General features: G+C 36.7%; 1 protein-coding gene across 7 annotated transcripts in view; it reads left to right on the forward strand.

Moving 5' to 3' along the window:
* Nucleotides 1–15,234, forward strand: part of NBEA (neurobeachin) — a 620,064-nt gene that overhangs the window by 539,085 nt on the left and 65,745 nt on the right. For all 7 annotated transcript variants that reach the window (XM_032611436.1, XM_032611437.1, XM_032611439.1 and 4 more), the window contains 2 exons: nt 3,560–3,700; nt 12,225–12,344. In XM_032611436.1, coding sequence (XP_032467327.1) covers nt 3,560–3,700; nt 12,225–12,344 — 261 coding nt within the window. The remainder of the gene's footprint in view (nt 1–3,559; nt 3,701–12,224; nt 12,345–15,234) is intronic.

Here is a 15,234-nt window from a genome sequence, read left to right on the forward strand (position 1 = left end):
GTTACTGTGTTGATTTCTCCTTTCGTAGTTGTTAGCATTTGCCTTATGTATTGAGATGCTCCTATGTTGGGTGCATAAACATTTATAATTGTTATATCTTCTTCTTAGATTGATTCTTTGATCATTATGTAGTGTCCCTCCTTATCTCTTGTAACAGTCTTTATTTTAAAGTCTATTTTTTCTGATATGAGTATTACTACTCCAGCTTTCTTTTGATTTCCATTTGCATGGAATATATTTTTCCATCCCTTCACTTTCAGTCCTTATGTGTCCCTAGGACTGAAGTGGGTTTCTTGTAGACAGCATATATATGGGTCTTGTTTTTGTATCCATTCAGCCAGTCTGTGTCTTTTGGTTGGGGCATTTAATCCATTTACATTCAAGGTTATTATTGATATGTATGTTCCTATTACCATTTTCTTGATTGTTTTTGCGCGTCTTTTTCTTGTGTTTCCTGCCTAGAGAAGTTTCTTTAGCATTTTTTCTAAAGCTGGTTTGGTGGTGGTGAATTCTCTTAGCTTTTGCTTGTCTGAAAAGCTTTTGATTTCGCTGTCGAATCTGAATGAGATCCTTGCTGGGTAGAGTAATCTTGGTTGTAGGTTTTTCTGTTTTATCACCTCAAGTATATCCTGCCACTCCCTTCTGGCCTGCAGAGTTTCTGCTGAAAAATCAGCTGATAACCTTATGGGGATTTCTTTGTATATTATTTTTTGGTTTTTCCTTGCTGCTTTTAATATTTTTTCTCTGAATTCAATTTTTGTTAGTTTGATTAGTTTGATTAATATGTGTCTTGGTGTGTTTTTCCTAGGGTTTATCCTGTATGGGACTTTCTGTGCTTCCTGGACTTGGGTGACTGTTTCCTTTCCCATGTTAGGGAAGTTTTCAACTATAATCTCTTCATCTGTTTTCTCAGACCCTTTCTTCTTCTTCTTCTGAGACCCCTGTAATTCAAATGTTGGTGCGTTCAGCGTTGTCCCAGAGGTCTCTGAGATTGTCTTCAATTCTTTTCATTCTTTTTTCTTTATCGTGCTCCTCGGCAGTTATTTCCACTATTTTGTCTTCCAGCTCGCTTATTTGTTCTTCTGCCTCAGTTATTCTGTTATTGATTCCTTTTAGTATATTTTTCGTTTCAGTTATTGTGTTGTCCATCTCTGTTTGTTCTTTAGTTCTTCTAGATCTTTGTTAAACATTTCTTGTATTTTCTCAATCTGTGCCTCCATTCTGTTTCTGAGATTCTGGATCATCTTTACTATCATTACTCTGAATTCTTTTTCTGGAAGATTGCCTATTTCCTCTTCATTTATTTCATCTTGTAGGTTTTTACCTTGCTCCTTCATCTGTGACATACTTTTTGCTGTCTCTCTCTCCCTTTTATTTTTTACTCTTTTTTTTTATGAGTTGGATTGTGTTCCTGTCTTACTGGTTGTTTGGCCTGAGGCTTCCAACACTGGAGTTTGTAGGCTGTTGGGTAGAGCTGGATCTTGGTGCTGAAATGAGGATCTCCGTGAGAGCTTACTCTGATGAATATTCCCTGGGGTCTGAGGTTCTCTGTTAGTCCAGTGGTTTGGACTCAGAGCTCCCACCGCAGGAGCTTCGGCCCGACTCCCAGCTTGTGAACCAAGATCCCGCAAGCTGCATGGGGTGACAAAAAAAAAAGAGAACAATAACAAAGTGAAAAACAAAATTAGACTAGGAAACTAACAGATATGTTAGAAAGACTATAAAAATAAAAATATAGATGAATCAACAACTGGAAGGTACATCAGTACCAGAATGGTAAAAAAGAGGAGGACGGAAAAGGAATAAAAAGAAAAGAAAAAAAAGGGGGGGGAAGACCTTGGCTGTGGAGGGCAGGGCCGAAGCAAAGGTGATGTTTGGGTGGTGGGCAGGGCCTATGCTTAGGACCCACGGGGCTGGAAAAGGTCCTGGGGGCTGTGTTGGGTGGGGCTTAGGCTCAAGGAACAGAATGGGCCCAGTCGTGCCCCCTACCCCTGGTCTCAGAGGGCAGGGGCACCTCACCTAGGAGGCCAACAGGCTTCCTGGTCTCAAGTGGGTGAGGCTAATGCCCTCCTCTCCTCTCCTGCTCCTCCTGGAGGGCCTCTCCCGCCTGCCTCTCCTGATCTCTCTCACCTCCGTCTATGCCCCCAGGACCCACGCAGCCTCAAGGGGGCTTTGGTGTGGGGCAGTGGCGGGGGTGGGGTACCAGCCTGGGAACTCAGCAGGCTCCCCGGCCCAAATGGGCCAGGCACTCACCCTCTGCTCCTCTGCCGCTCCTCCCAGAGGGTCCCTCCCGCTTGCCTCTCCTGATCTCCCCAGCCTCAGTGGCGCCAATCCTGTCTGGCCTCCACTTCTCCTCCCCTCTCAGTCCCCCCACATCCTACTGGTTCACTTGGGGGTTCCTCCTGTCTCCTTGGGCATCAGGGTCCCCCACCAGTGGCCAGCGGGTGCCCTAGCTGTGGGGAGACGCTAACTCGGTGTCTTCCCACACCGCCATCAAAACACTAATTTTCTACTACTTCCTAGTTAAAATTAAGCCTTGAGGGGAACTTCAGAGTTAACTAGTAATATTAAATTTTGAAATAGAGGAATTATATATTTTACTTAGTATTCATCTTTTGTTTTCTAAGAAACATTTTTTTTTATAGTATGCAATCTAAAACAAAATAATGTAGCTATTAGGTATCATATTAATGGATTCCATATTCCATTAAACCAAAATCAGGCAAAAGCTTAAGCTAAGCCAGTTTGCTATTTTGAAATTGTGAGGACTATATGCTGGAAAATCTTAATGATTAGGTGTGCTAGGAAGTTTGAGACAATGATCAAACTAACACATGCTTTGTTGAAAAAAATATGTATAGTATCTTGAGCATTTTACCATGTGCTCCACTGTAGGGATTAACATTATAATTGGTAATGTAGTGGTATAGATAAGACAAGTGTTAGTGGCCTTAACAAAATGCTTTCCAAGGAATCTGAATTGTCTGGGTTATTTCCATCAGCCTTAGATTTGCAGTTGAACTTAATAGAAAGGATACTTGCCCCATCTGTATAATAATAGAACGGGACTAACATTCCAACAGGGTTTCCATATAAGTGACTATTGTCCTTCACACTCTGGGTGACAGCCTATTAAGACAAGGTTTCTCTAATATGGTTTTCACATGGTCAACTGCTACACTTTCTCCTCACTGGATTTCCTATGATCAAGCTAAATGTTCACTATGGTTGTGGTTAAGTAGGCAAAATAACATCAAAATACTGGCTTTGCCTTAACAATTTAAACTGAATCATCTCTGGTAATCTAGTTTATGGAAACTTTTAATAAAACCTAGAAACCTTGCATACATAAATCATCTTCTTGAGTGAATTTTAGCAAGTGTGGTGATTATCAAAATCAAATATCAAAATCAAATTTGGTAAAAATAGATACAAAATAATTTATTTATATTCTATGGTTAAAATGAATTCACAGTAAATACTTTCAGGTAAAGAGTTATAGTATTGAATATCTACTATGACTGTATTAAACACAATGCTTCTTTTTCTCTTTTTATAGCCGATTGGTGCTTTGAACCCAAAGAGAGCTGTGTTTTATGCAGAGCGTTACGAGACATGGGAAGATGATCAAAGTCCTCCCTACCATTATAACACACATTATTCAACGGCAACATCCACCTTATCCTGGCTTGTTCGAATTGTGAGTGCCTTCATTAAGTTACAGTTTGCCTTTAATATCTCGAAGTACTTAACATAAGGAAATTAAATAAAAATCAAATATATTTATTTGTTTTAAACAAAGATTAGAGACCAGTGAAGTAGAGATTCCAAACTCTAGCAAAACTTGAATCCTTTCTGTTAATGAGTTGCCTTATTTGCGAAATTGGGTTAGAAAGATAGATTATTGTGAGTTTCTTAAACGTAAACCATTTATAAAAGGTACCAAACTCCTGAGTGCATCCTTAACACCCACTGTTTCCTTTCTCACTGATTGTTACAGGCTGGCACTCTCCCCAGCCTTCCCAATCTTGCTTCTGGGGTAGCATATTTTAAAAACCTTTTTCTAAATGTTTTGAAGACTACTTTCTCTTTCTCCTAAGACATAAATATATTCAAGTCTGCAATTTTTAAAATACATACATTCATACATACCTACATATATACGTACATACTTCCTTCCAGCCACTACCCACTCTGCAGTGACTTTCCACGTCTACCCCTGTGTAGTCAAACGTACTAGACAGTACTCCACTGTCTTGCTCTGCACTGTGCTTGTCTCCACTTTATCACCTGCCATTCAGTCTTTAGCCTGCTTGATTTAGGTTCCATACCCATCACTTTACTGAATTGTCCCTGTGGAGGTCACGGGTTATGTGGCAGAGCTTCATGATATAGCTGAAGCATTTGTCACCATTGCTCACTTCCTCCTACCTAAAATTCCTTCCTCTCATGGCTCCTCTGACAATATGCTCTCCTGGTTTCCCTCCTGTCATCCTAACTGTCCTGCCCAGTCTCACGCTCAGATTTCTTTTTCTCCGTATTTCTATTCCCCAGGATATTTCTACATACTTTATCTGGACTACATCATTCAGTTATAAGCTGGTGACTTCCAGCTTCTGTCTTCATTGCAGACATTTCTCTTGGGCTCCTGACCTATATTTCTAATATATAAATATATTTACTTATTTCTATATACTACTGGATTTTTCTACCTGAACACCTCACAATACCATAAACACCATTTCCAAAAATGAACTCCTCATCTCCCTCATAAGCCTGCAGGGGTGCCTACTGATTTCTTATCTAAACAGTTGGCATGATCTTGCACCCAGTTACCCAATCTAGATATTTTCTCTATTTTATCAACCCTTACATCCAATCTGACATCACATCTGATAAGTTCTACCAACTGCAGTCTATCTCCTTTTCTCTATCGAGTCTGGCACTTCTTAGTTCAGGTTCCCGTTATTGCTCATCTAGATCATTGCAAAAGCTCTTAGCAAATCTCTCTGCCTTTAGTCTTGCCTTCTCCAATCTAGTCTAGTTAAGACCAATTACTGGAGTCAGATGGTCTGACTTCTTTTAAAAACTATAAGCGACCGGGGAGTATTACAGAATGCTATGTCAAACCTCTAAGTCAATGCAATCAAGAAAGTTTTCTCCTCTTACCAAAACATACTTCAGACCATTCTGTTGCATGAGGCTGATTTGCCTCAGAAACACATTGATAAAGCAGCACATGAAAATGTGCATACACAGGAATGCATCTCCTATTTTCAAATGTATTTTTTCCCACTGCCTGAATGACAATTTGGTTTGGAGTTCTTCCTCAAGCATTCTCTCCATGATGGGGAGAAATTGAACTTATTATAAATATATAGTATGCGTATGTTTTAAGTAACTTGTAAATCACTGATACATGATATACTACAAATAATTACTGTTATCAAAAAAAAAGTTTGTCAGAATTAGGATTCAGTTTAACTGAACACATATTTTATATTTCTCATAATCCTAAACCAGCATGAGAAATAAAGAAGTTTAGATTAACTATTCTGTAAGAAAACAAACTCAAATCTTATTTTTAAAATACACTGTGTAATTATAACGTAAAGGAAAAGTCATAAAACTTTCCTTTTTGGACCAACATTGTTAGTCTAATTTGTTGAAAAATTCACCTTAACTATGTGAACTTGTATCCTTTTATAAAAATGTTTCTGAGCTAGCAGTTTCTTAAGAAATATTTTTTAACTCTTAACACTTTTTGAGTATAAGAAGTTCTATTTCTTTATTTTCTGTTAATTTGGGGGAGATATTAGATTTATATAACTGCATGTTTACCACTATAAACCAATCAGCACACCTTTAGTTTATGGGTTGTAATAATTTATTAATACTCTCTGGGTGTAAGAAAATACTTCACACTCATGCAAGAAGTAAAGGCTTTTCTGAATTACAGACACATGTATATAGAGAGAACTTTGTAGCTTCTATCCTGCAGTTTCATCCACAAGTCAAAACTAAATACAGAAACACAAAAATTTACCAGTCAAGATCTCAAACAGTTGATGTCCTTTACAGTGGACGTAAAATATGTTCATATTCTATATGGGCTCACAAATAAGCAAACAAGAAAATGAAAAGCAAGAAACAACCATTACTATAGTGAACCTCCACCATGGGAGGAGTAAGACACTTTTCTTGGGTATTTTGGAGATTAAAAAAAACATTATCAAGTGGGTTGTTTTGAGAATTATATGAGTATATTATACATATATATATATAATTGTATTTTGAAATATATAAAATGGTATTCAATGGCTGTTGTATAATCAAATTAGTCTGAAGTCAGATTTATAAGAATTTAAGTGTGAGTTCATAAAAATACTTATTATCACCAGCCTGATTTAACACTCTTCTATCCCTGATAAACTAAACATTTTATCAAATAATAAATCATAATTCATCCCTAAATTGATTTCTTATTCCAGTGAAATGGAATACAAATTTGAATCTCTGCAAGGGTACGGCAGACATGCTATCCCTATTTATGCTACACATGCCCTTTTAGTATTGTCTATAGCTGTGTTGCATGGTAGAAACGTAATGCAAGCCACTTATGCATGTAATTTAAATTTTCTAGTAGCCATATTTAAGAGTAAAAAGAAACAGGTGAGATTAATTTAATAAATACATTTGTTAGCCCAGTATATCCAAAATGTTATAGTTTCAACATGTAACCAATATAAAAATTATTAATGAGATATTTTACATTGTTTTGGTATTCTTTGAAATCCAGAATGTATTTTATATTTATAGCACATTCAACTTGAACTAGCCATATTTTAAGTACTCAGTAGTCACATGTGGCCTGTGGCTACTGCATTGGCAAAAGAGATCTATAAGATTGCTTTTATGGGGACTCATTTAGCCAACACATCTTAAGTTGTGCTGTTATAAATAGAAGTATCACGGTCTAATAGTTTACTAAGTGTTTAACCTAATGGCCCAGGGAATTGTGATTCCCTCACTCCAATCCCAAGGAGTTTATGAAGTAGAAAATGCATTAAAATTTGTGTCACTAAGAATTTGTTCATAAAAACAAAATACAGATTAAAATAAGTATCTGCCCTTTACCTTTCAAGCCTTTTAGACCCAGTCATTAAACTCATTAGTTTCAGTCAATATGTTTAGTATGACAATGATAATAATTGCTTTAAAATGCTAATTAACTACATACCTCATTTTTTTTTATTATATATATATATTTATATTTATTTATTTTATTTATTTTTGGCTGCGTTGGGTCTTCGTTGCTGCACGTGGGCTTTGTCTAGTTGTGGCGAGCGGGGGCTACTCTTTGTTGCGGTGTGTGGGCTTCTCATGGTGGTGGCTTCTCTTGTTGTGGAGCACGGGCTCTAGGCGTGCAGGCTTCAGCAGTTGCGGTGCGTGGGCTCAGTAGTTGTGGCTCGCGGGCTCTAGAGCGCAGGCTCAGTAGTTACGGCGCACAGGCTTAGTTGCTCTGCGGCATGTGGGATCTTCCCTGCCCAGGGCTCAAACCCATGTCCCCTGCATTGGCAGGTGGATTCTTAACCACTGCACCACCAGGGAAGTCCCTACCTCATTACTTTAAATTAAAAATATTATTTTAGACACACTACCAGTGAAGTCACTTGTCTAAACTACAAGATTCTGAAAAAGCTGTTTCTTTGCTAGCTGCTGTTGGACAAATGATGAATAAACTATTATAGAATTTTGGAGTTTGTTCAGATATTAACTAGTATAATAGGACACATTTTACTTGGAATGTTTTTACTTTAAATCTTACCTTGAATATATAGCATATACACAGAAGTAATTCTGAATTACTTTGGAATTCACCTTCCAAATTCAGTATATTCAACCTACCTATTCAAAACTCACTTGTCAAACATTTAATTATAATTCTTAGGAAGTTAAATAGGTTGTACAACAAAAGTTAATATATAAATCAGTTGTTTAGAATTTGGGATTTACTTTATAAATTATGGGTTGCTTTGAAAGCCTACCCAAGAGCCTGTTTAAACCATAATATATCTTTAACAGTATATATTTGTAGTGAAAAAATAGTAGAAACACTTATGCAAGTACCAAAAGATAATGTTACTGAATAAAATATTGTCATTGTGTTTCTCTTGATACTTACAGACAATGCATATATATAGAGGAAGATGAGGGATTCTTAACAAAGAGACTGGTGTATGGTAGGCGCATACGTTTCTGAAGATTCTAAAAGATATTTCTGGTTTCTTTTGAAAGCGATGGGAGAAAATAAACTTGTGAAGTTAGCCAAAGTACAGTAGAAATAATGGTTCCTCCATTTCCTAGAATGCGATTACATCTACTTGAAGGACCATAGTGAGAATTGCATTAGTTAACTGAGATAATACAGTTCCAAACACAGAAAGGTGCTCAGTAACTTCAGTTCCCTTCCCTTTGGTCTTTATTATGCTTTATGTAACTTCAAAGTATACATCTTTTCTGTGATAGAGTTATGTCACAAGCACTGACTGTTACCCAGGGATGGGGTTTGTTTCAAATGAAATGAAGAGAAGGAAAAGAAGAAAACTAGAAGGGGAGGGGGATGTAAGAAAAGATCCTTATGAGATGACTGAGCAAAGTCATATAAGACAAAAGAATAAAGGAGTTGTCTAAAGAGAAGAGGGGCAGAGGCACAGAGTTCTATTGCCCAGGAAGGGTGAATTGTCTGTGATCATTGGAAGGCAGGACAGGTTATTAGTGTCCTTGCAGGGATTAAAGGTTACGACAGAATTCAGTAGGACAGGTACTTCCCACGCAGGACAGGTTAGTTTGATGTTCTAGCCCTGAGAAAGGGTTGGAAGGTTGGGGTAGATGTAATCAGGAGAAGGAAGTCTGCCATCAGCCATTTATATTGTATTAGCGGACCAAACCCGAAGTTTTTTTTTTTTTTTAAAGCTGAAGTTTTTAAAGCCCAAGTATTTTAATTTCTGTTTAACATTTATTTATTTGTCCGTCTTATCTCCCAAGCCAAAAGCTTTTCTAGTAGAATGATAAAATATCTAATATGGTGATATACATATAGAACCTGGTTTGATCAACATGTGTCAGGTGACTAAATACCGAAGTTTCTTAAACTTAATACAGCTCTTGATCCTCTGTGTTAGTCAGGCATGAGTCAAATGAAAAAGAAAGTCCTTGTACTGTGCCTTGAAGGTAATAGAGAAACTCATGGTAAAAGGTAATCTCCACAGTAATCAGAGCTTGAAGATCAATTCCCACTTATAAACAAATAGGTTATCCATTTCTGTTAGTACTCTACCACTGTAGCAACTGGAGGCCTTCAGGAATAATGAGAATAAATGTCAGTAGAGTAGTATGTGACCCTCAAACAGTTGTTAATCAGATCTTTATAAAGGCTACGTAGGACAGTGAAATGTGGAATTCTTCAATATTCTCCACTTTTAGGTGCCACCAGACTCATAAACTTCACGACCAGAGATAATAATTCTTCAATTTTAGATTTATTTTCACTGTGCCCATCTACACTATTCTTGGCATGCCTTCATTAAGGGTTGAAAACTAAGGAAGGATTTTATAATTTAGGCTGGGGTAGAGATCAGCTTTTAGTGGTTGATGATAAGAAGTAAGACTTTACATGTATAAACGGGTCTTCACTCACATGTATTTAGTAGGTTAAAAATCAGGAAGACAAGTCTGATCCCTCTAAATTATTCTCTGCCTACTACCTACAAAGAAAAAAATAAATGCCTTACATCAGCATCCTAGCATAATGAAGAAGTGGATTCTGAAGATGCAACTTTATGGTCAAACTAGTGGTTAAGAACTGACAAGAAAAACTACATCTTACTCTTATCCAGCCATACCCCACCCGCTTCTCCCAACAGTACCTTGTATGTTTAGATGAGTTTGAAAAACATTAATTAAACACTAACTATGAACCAAGCACTTGCTTGGTTCTAAGAATAGAGGGATGAATTAGGCCTAAGGAACTGAGAGTCTGGTCAGTGTCTAGGGAACTGGCAGTCAGGGTGGAGCCCGGCGTGAGTACTTGACACAGTGCATGAAGCTGGTAGTCATCTTCATCACTCTGTGTCAGCTAAGATACTTCAAGCTTTCTCAATATTATTTAATCTTAATTACCCACAAGGTATTGTCATTCCCAACTAACATAGATGAAAGAACTGAGATACAGTTACTTCACACCGCTACTTACGTGGGTGGGGTTAAGTAAGTTGCCTAAGAGAAGTAAGTGGTTCCACCAAGACTCAAACTTAGATCTGTCATATTTCATTCGATTTACTGTTGCTACTTCTAGAATTTTTATATCCCTACTTTAACTTAGTGATAAGATATACGGCCTTGACTACCTTCAGTTTAATAGGGAGTTAATTTTTTCTTCCTAACTTAATTTTGGTGACATCTATTTGTCTCTCAAGTCGCTTAAAATCTTAAACAGCAATATGGACTAACTGGATGCATATTTGATTTTCAGGTAAATCAGTAATACCCTACTTACCTATATAGTGTTATATCATTCTTCATCTTATCTCTTTCACCATAGTTTTCTATCATTCAATACTAAACATGAGACTTGGTGATACATTATAAACATAAAATTGATGTCATCTAGCCACACTAGATTTCAGGAACGTACTGAGGAATATGAATATTTATAGCTGTTGCCTGACAACTGGGCCTTATGACTAGTGGCAAAGTAATGTTTTATGGATATAAAAGAATGAACAGAAATTATATATTAAAGAAAAAAACAATATTTAGGAAATATTTCTTAGCATTATTGAACCTAGGAGTGACATGTCATTTATCCTAGTCTTAAGAGAAAAGGATTGAACCATAGGAAAGTAACTATATACTCATCTTTGTTATATTTGAAATTTCCTAAGAAATCCTTAGTAAGAATGAATGTTATTTAATCCTTTTAAATTTGGAAGCAAGTTTAATGGCATCAGAAATAATGCCTCTCTCCTATCATAAAAGCTATTAAAAAAAGCATTAAAATTAAATACATTAGGACCTTGTGATAAAGTCATTCCTAGGTTTCCTGCTATAGGAACATGTTCTTGATGACAGACACCAAGCTTTGATAAGGTAATAGTTACAGAATACTATTGAATAGAAGGACTAGAGTTTATCTAGTCTGATTTGTATTAACTTCATTTCATTCTTTCCTTCAACAGATTATACATTGAGCAACTTGGGTGTACCAGGAGTTCTTCTAAGTGTTGGAGATAAAACAGTGCATATGATAGATATGGAACCTATTCGTGTAGTGGGGAAGATAGACAAGTTAAAAATCAGTTACAAAACAATGTGACAAATGCTTCAGGGATGTGTTGTTTTGAGAAAATATCTGTTGCTATTCAAACACACTGGAGAACTTGGCAAATCAAGGAAAGCCTTTCAGGAGAAAATGATGTCTTGGCTGAGACTTAAAGGATAAGAAGAACTTGGCCAAGTCAGGATGGTGAGGTAGAGGGATAAGTTTATACCAGGCAGAGGAAACAGCACATACAAGGGACGAGAAGTGAGACCAGTGTGGCAAGACCTTAACATGTGAAGATGGGGATAGCGAGAGATAAGGGTTAAGCAGGTTCCAGATCACTCAGGTTCTCTTAAGACAAATCAAGTAGTTTAGACTTTTCCCAGAGAGCTCTGAAGAGCTATGGAAGGATTTTAATCAAGGATTTGCATTTTAAAAAGATCATCAGACCATAATATGGTAACTTTAGGAGACTTTCACAGGTAGCCTAAGATGGATATTCCCTACCTAATTTCACACTGTGGTGAACAGTGTCGGAGAGATTTTCTTATGAATGTTACTATGTGTGGCCTTAGTAATGAGAAAGAAGATCTGAGTTATATATTGACAGTTATGCAAAATCATTCATCATAAAATCCCAGAGCACTAGAACTCTATCCTTTTATAAATCAGAAGACTGAAGGCCAAGAAGCAAAATGACCTTGCCGAGGTTGAAGAGTGACAGGTGACTCAGTGGTCCAGACTGGCTCAGACCAGCACCTCCTGACTCCTGGGTGTGGGTGTCCTTCCAGGATCCTGCACCATTTCCCCCTCAGAAGGGTTTCAAAAAACGAAATATTTTACAAAGGAAGAGGACAGTTGTGTTCAGAAGGGTCAAATTCTTCACTTTTTTTTCCTGTAGGAGCCTTTCACAACCTTCTTCCTCAATGCAAATGACGGAAAATTTGACCATCCTAATCGAACCTTCTCGTCCGTTGCAAGGTCTTGGAGAACGAGTCAGAGAGATACTTCTGATGTAAAGGTAGGCCCTTTTATTTGTTGATATTAATTTCAAAATACGTTGAAGTTTTGATTTGTTTATTTTTTTAAGTGGGTGTATAAGATATTTTATTCCACAGCTTTATTCCATCATATTTTAAAATTATGTGGCATATCAAACCTAAGAGGAAACTAAAGGAAATAATTTTGAGCACCACAGAAAATGATTAGGATTCTTTTATATTATTCAGTTAAGGTGTTTTTGTTATTTCAAAAAATTCCTATCTAATTTAGATCGAACAATCAGGAGCTGGAAAGGAATTGCCTTTCCTGCTGTTAACTCAATATTTGGCCCATTCCATAAAACACAGCAGGAATTGGATTTGACCTTAATGTGTCATATTATTATAGCTTGCCCAGCTTTGGGTTTACATAGCCTAGGGCAATTAATAAAGCATTAATGACAAGACCCATTTAAAATGTAGGCTTTTCTGTACAGCCTTAGCTTTTACTTGGCTGTGCCTGGGGATACTATGCAACAATACACATTAGATTAAACCGGCACACACACAATATCCAGGAACAGCCAGAGAGCGGAGTCATTTTACACTTGGTAGTACTCAGCTATTGTTAAATAGAAAGATTTGTTTTTCATTTATATGGGCTTTTGTTTTTTAAAGAATGGTTGTATTCAAAACATTAAAATATATTTGCTCTGTCATTTTTCTCATTTTTTCCTGATAATAAGATTATATGATCAGGTTATTACATAGGTATATGTGTTTCTTATTTTAATCCTCTTTTCTTCAAACTTTTCCCATCACTGCCACTCATGCTGTTGAATATACAAATATTATAGTATCATTCCATTTAGTGTCTTAATCCAACAGAAGACGGTGAATTAAAGTCAAAATTGTCATTTACATATTTATGCTTATCTATTCGCAAATATTTTTAAAAGGCAATTACAGTGTCACTGAACTGTAAGAAATTGGATGAATACAACTTTTATTTAGTTTTTTTCAAAGCAGAAAACAAAGGGAATGAATCCAAGTAATGTGTAGCATATCTGTGTGTCTTATTCGTTGCCATCAAAGTTTGCATATAATTTATACATACAATGTATTCACATTTGGAAGTAAGATAATGTAACATGCATTCTTGCTATATTAAACTCTTAAGGCCCATATATTTCTCCGAACAGACTTATAATTTCACTGAGAAATTTTTCCACTTTAAAAGATCCATAAACCACCATTTAAACTGATTTACAACCAATGAAATCAAGAAGGGAGTCCATTTCTTACTTAATAACACTTTGGACATAAAATGGGGAGTCCATAGGCTTCTAGAATTAGCACAGTGTCTTTAAAAGGCATTCAGTAAATATTTTATATGTGAATTAAATATTCTTATCTATATTTTAAGATTTCCTATCATATGTAAGACTATTTATATCTCAATTCAGTATCCATATTATATCAAACTCTTTCAAGTGAAAATGCCTGTTCACTCTTGACATCATCATAAAACAGAAACTCGGTTTTTCAACTTAACTCAAAGGTTCACCCTCACAAGTCCACACACATGAGCCAGTCATCCTAATTTATGTCGCGTTTTAGGCTTTACCTTCTATCTTGAGAGCTTTATTGATGCTTCCGATCACCAGATATGTCCCCTAGTTACATGTCAGTTTCTGAGGACCAGTGCCCGTAAAGCCGAATTCAGGCTTTTCCCAAGAATTCTCCCAGCAGTTTTCCTTTTCTGAAACTTTCCAGAAACGTTTATATTTTGTTACCCTTTGGCTCCTGGGGGCACATCGTCAAGGACAAGGACCAATGTGGCTATCACTAATTCAGGACATTTTAAGTTTTTTATCCCAGGTAGCTGTACTTAATACAAACAGATACCGTCCTCCAACCCCCCAAGTTAATTAGTTCATAAGACGCTCACTTCCTCAGCCTGACATTGCGTGGATTGCTCTCATTTTCAGTTCTCTCCCACCACCACCCTGAACCTTTTATATTCTATGATAATATACTTTGAGTACCTTCCCATGTAGACCCCTTCTTTTTGAAGCCTGCACATTGTCTACATATACAATAATTTATACACGCAATCTTCTATTGATGGATAGTTTGTCTTTCTCTCTGATCGTTATTGTTAAACACAGGCTGCCGTAAATCCTTGCACAGCTATCTTGATGAACTTTGTGTGTATATGTGAAGATAATTCTTGTTAATGGGACTGGTGGCTCAAAGGCTATATACATCTTTAATTTTGAAAGATACTGCCAAACCTTCATTCCCAAAGATGATCATTCACTCCCTTCACATCATCGTGTGAGGATGCCACCTTCCCCGTGCCCCCTGCCCCGACCGTCACCCTTATAATAAACAGTGTAACTTGTGCTAATCTGGTGAGTGAAAAATGGAGTCAGCTTTGTTTTGGCTTGCACTTCATTAATTATGAGTGAAGTTGAGCATTTTTCATATAATTATTGACGTGTAAACTTGCTCATATCTTTTGCCCATTCTTCAGTTGGGTCATATGTCTTTTTCCTATTGATTTGAAAAAGATCTGAAATTGACTGCAGAAAGTTGCATTGCAAGTATGGTTTCTCAGTCTTTCACCTTTGCTATATCTCAATTATATTTTTGTGGTTTTGTGTATGTGTGTGTGTGTGTGTGTCCAAATGTATCACTCTTTCCCTTTATAACATCAGAATTCGGGGGTCCTCATTGAGGGAATGTTAGAGAGAAGATTTTTGGTAATAATGATGGTTGTATGCTTGAGATTTTCTAAATTCATGTTTAAATGTATTGATTAACGTGTACGGTATTTTTCCCTCTACAATAATACCTGATTTAGCAGGGAAGAATGTGTTACCAAGAGTAATACAGTTTTAAAGCCTAAACTCTTGACTTCTTATC

This window comes from Phocoena sinus, chromosome 18 (genome assembly GCF_008692025.1).
Source record: "Phocoena sinus isolate mPhoSin1 chromosome 18, mPhoSin1.pri, whole genome shotgun sequence".
In the NCBI taxonomy this organism is placed as follows: domain Eukaryota; kingdom Metazoa; phylum Chordata; class Mammalia; order Artiodactyla; family Phocoenidae; genus Phocoena; species Phocoena sinus.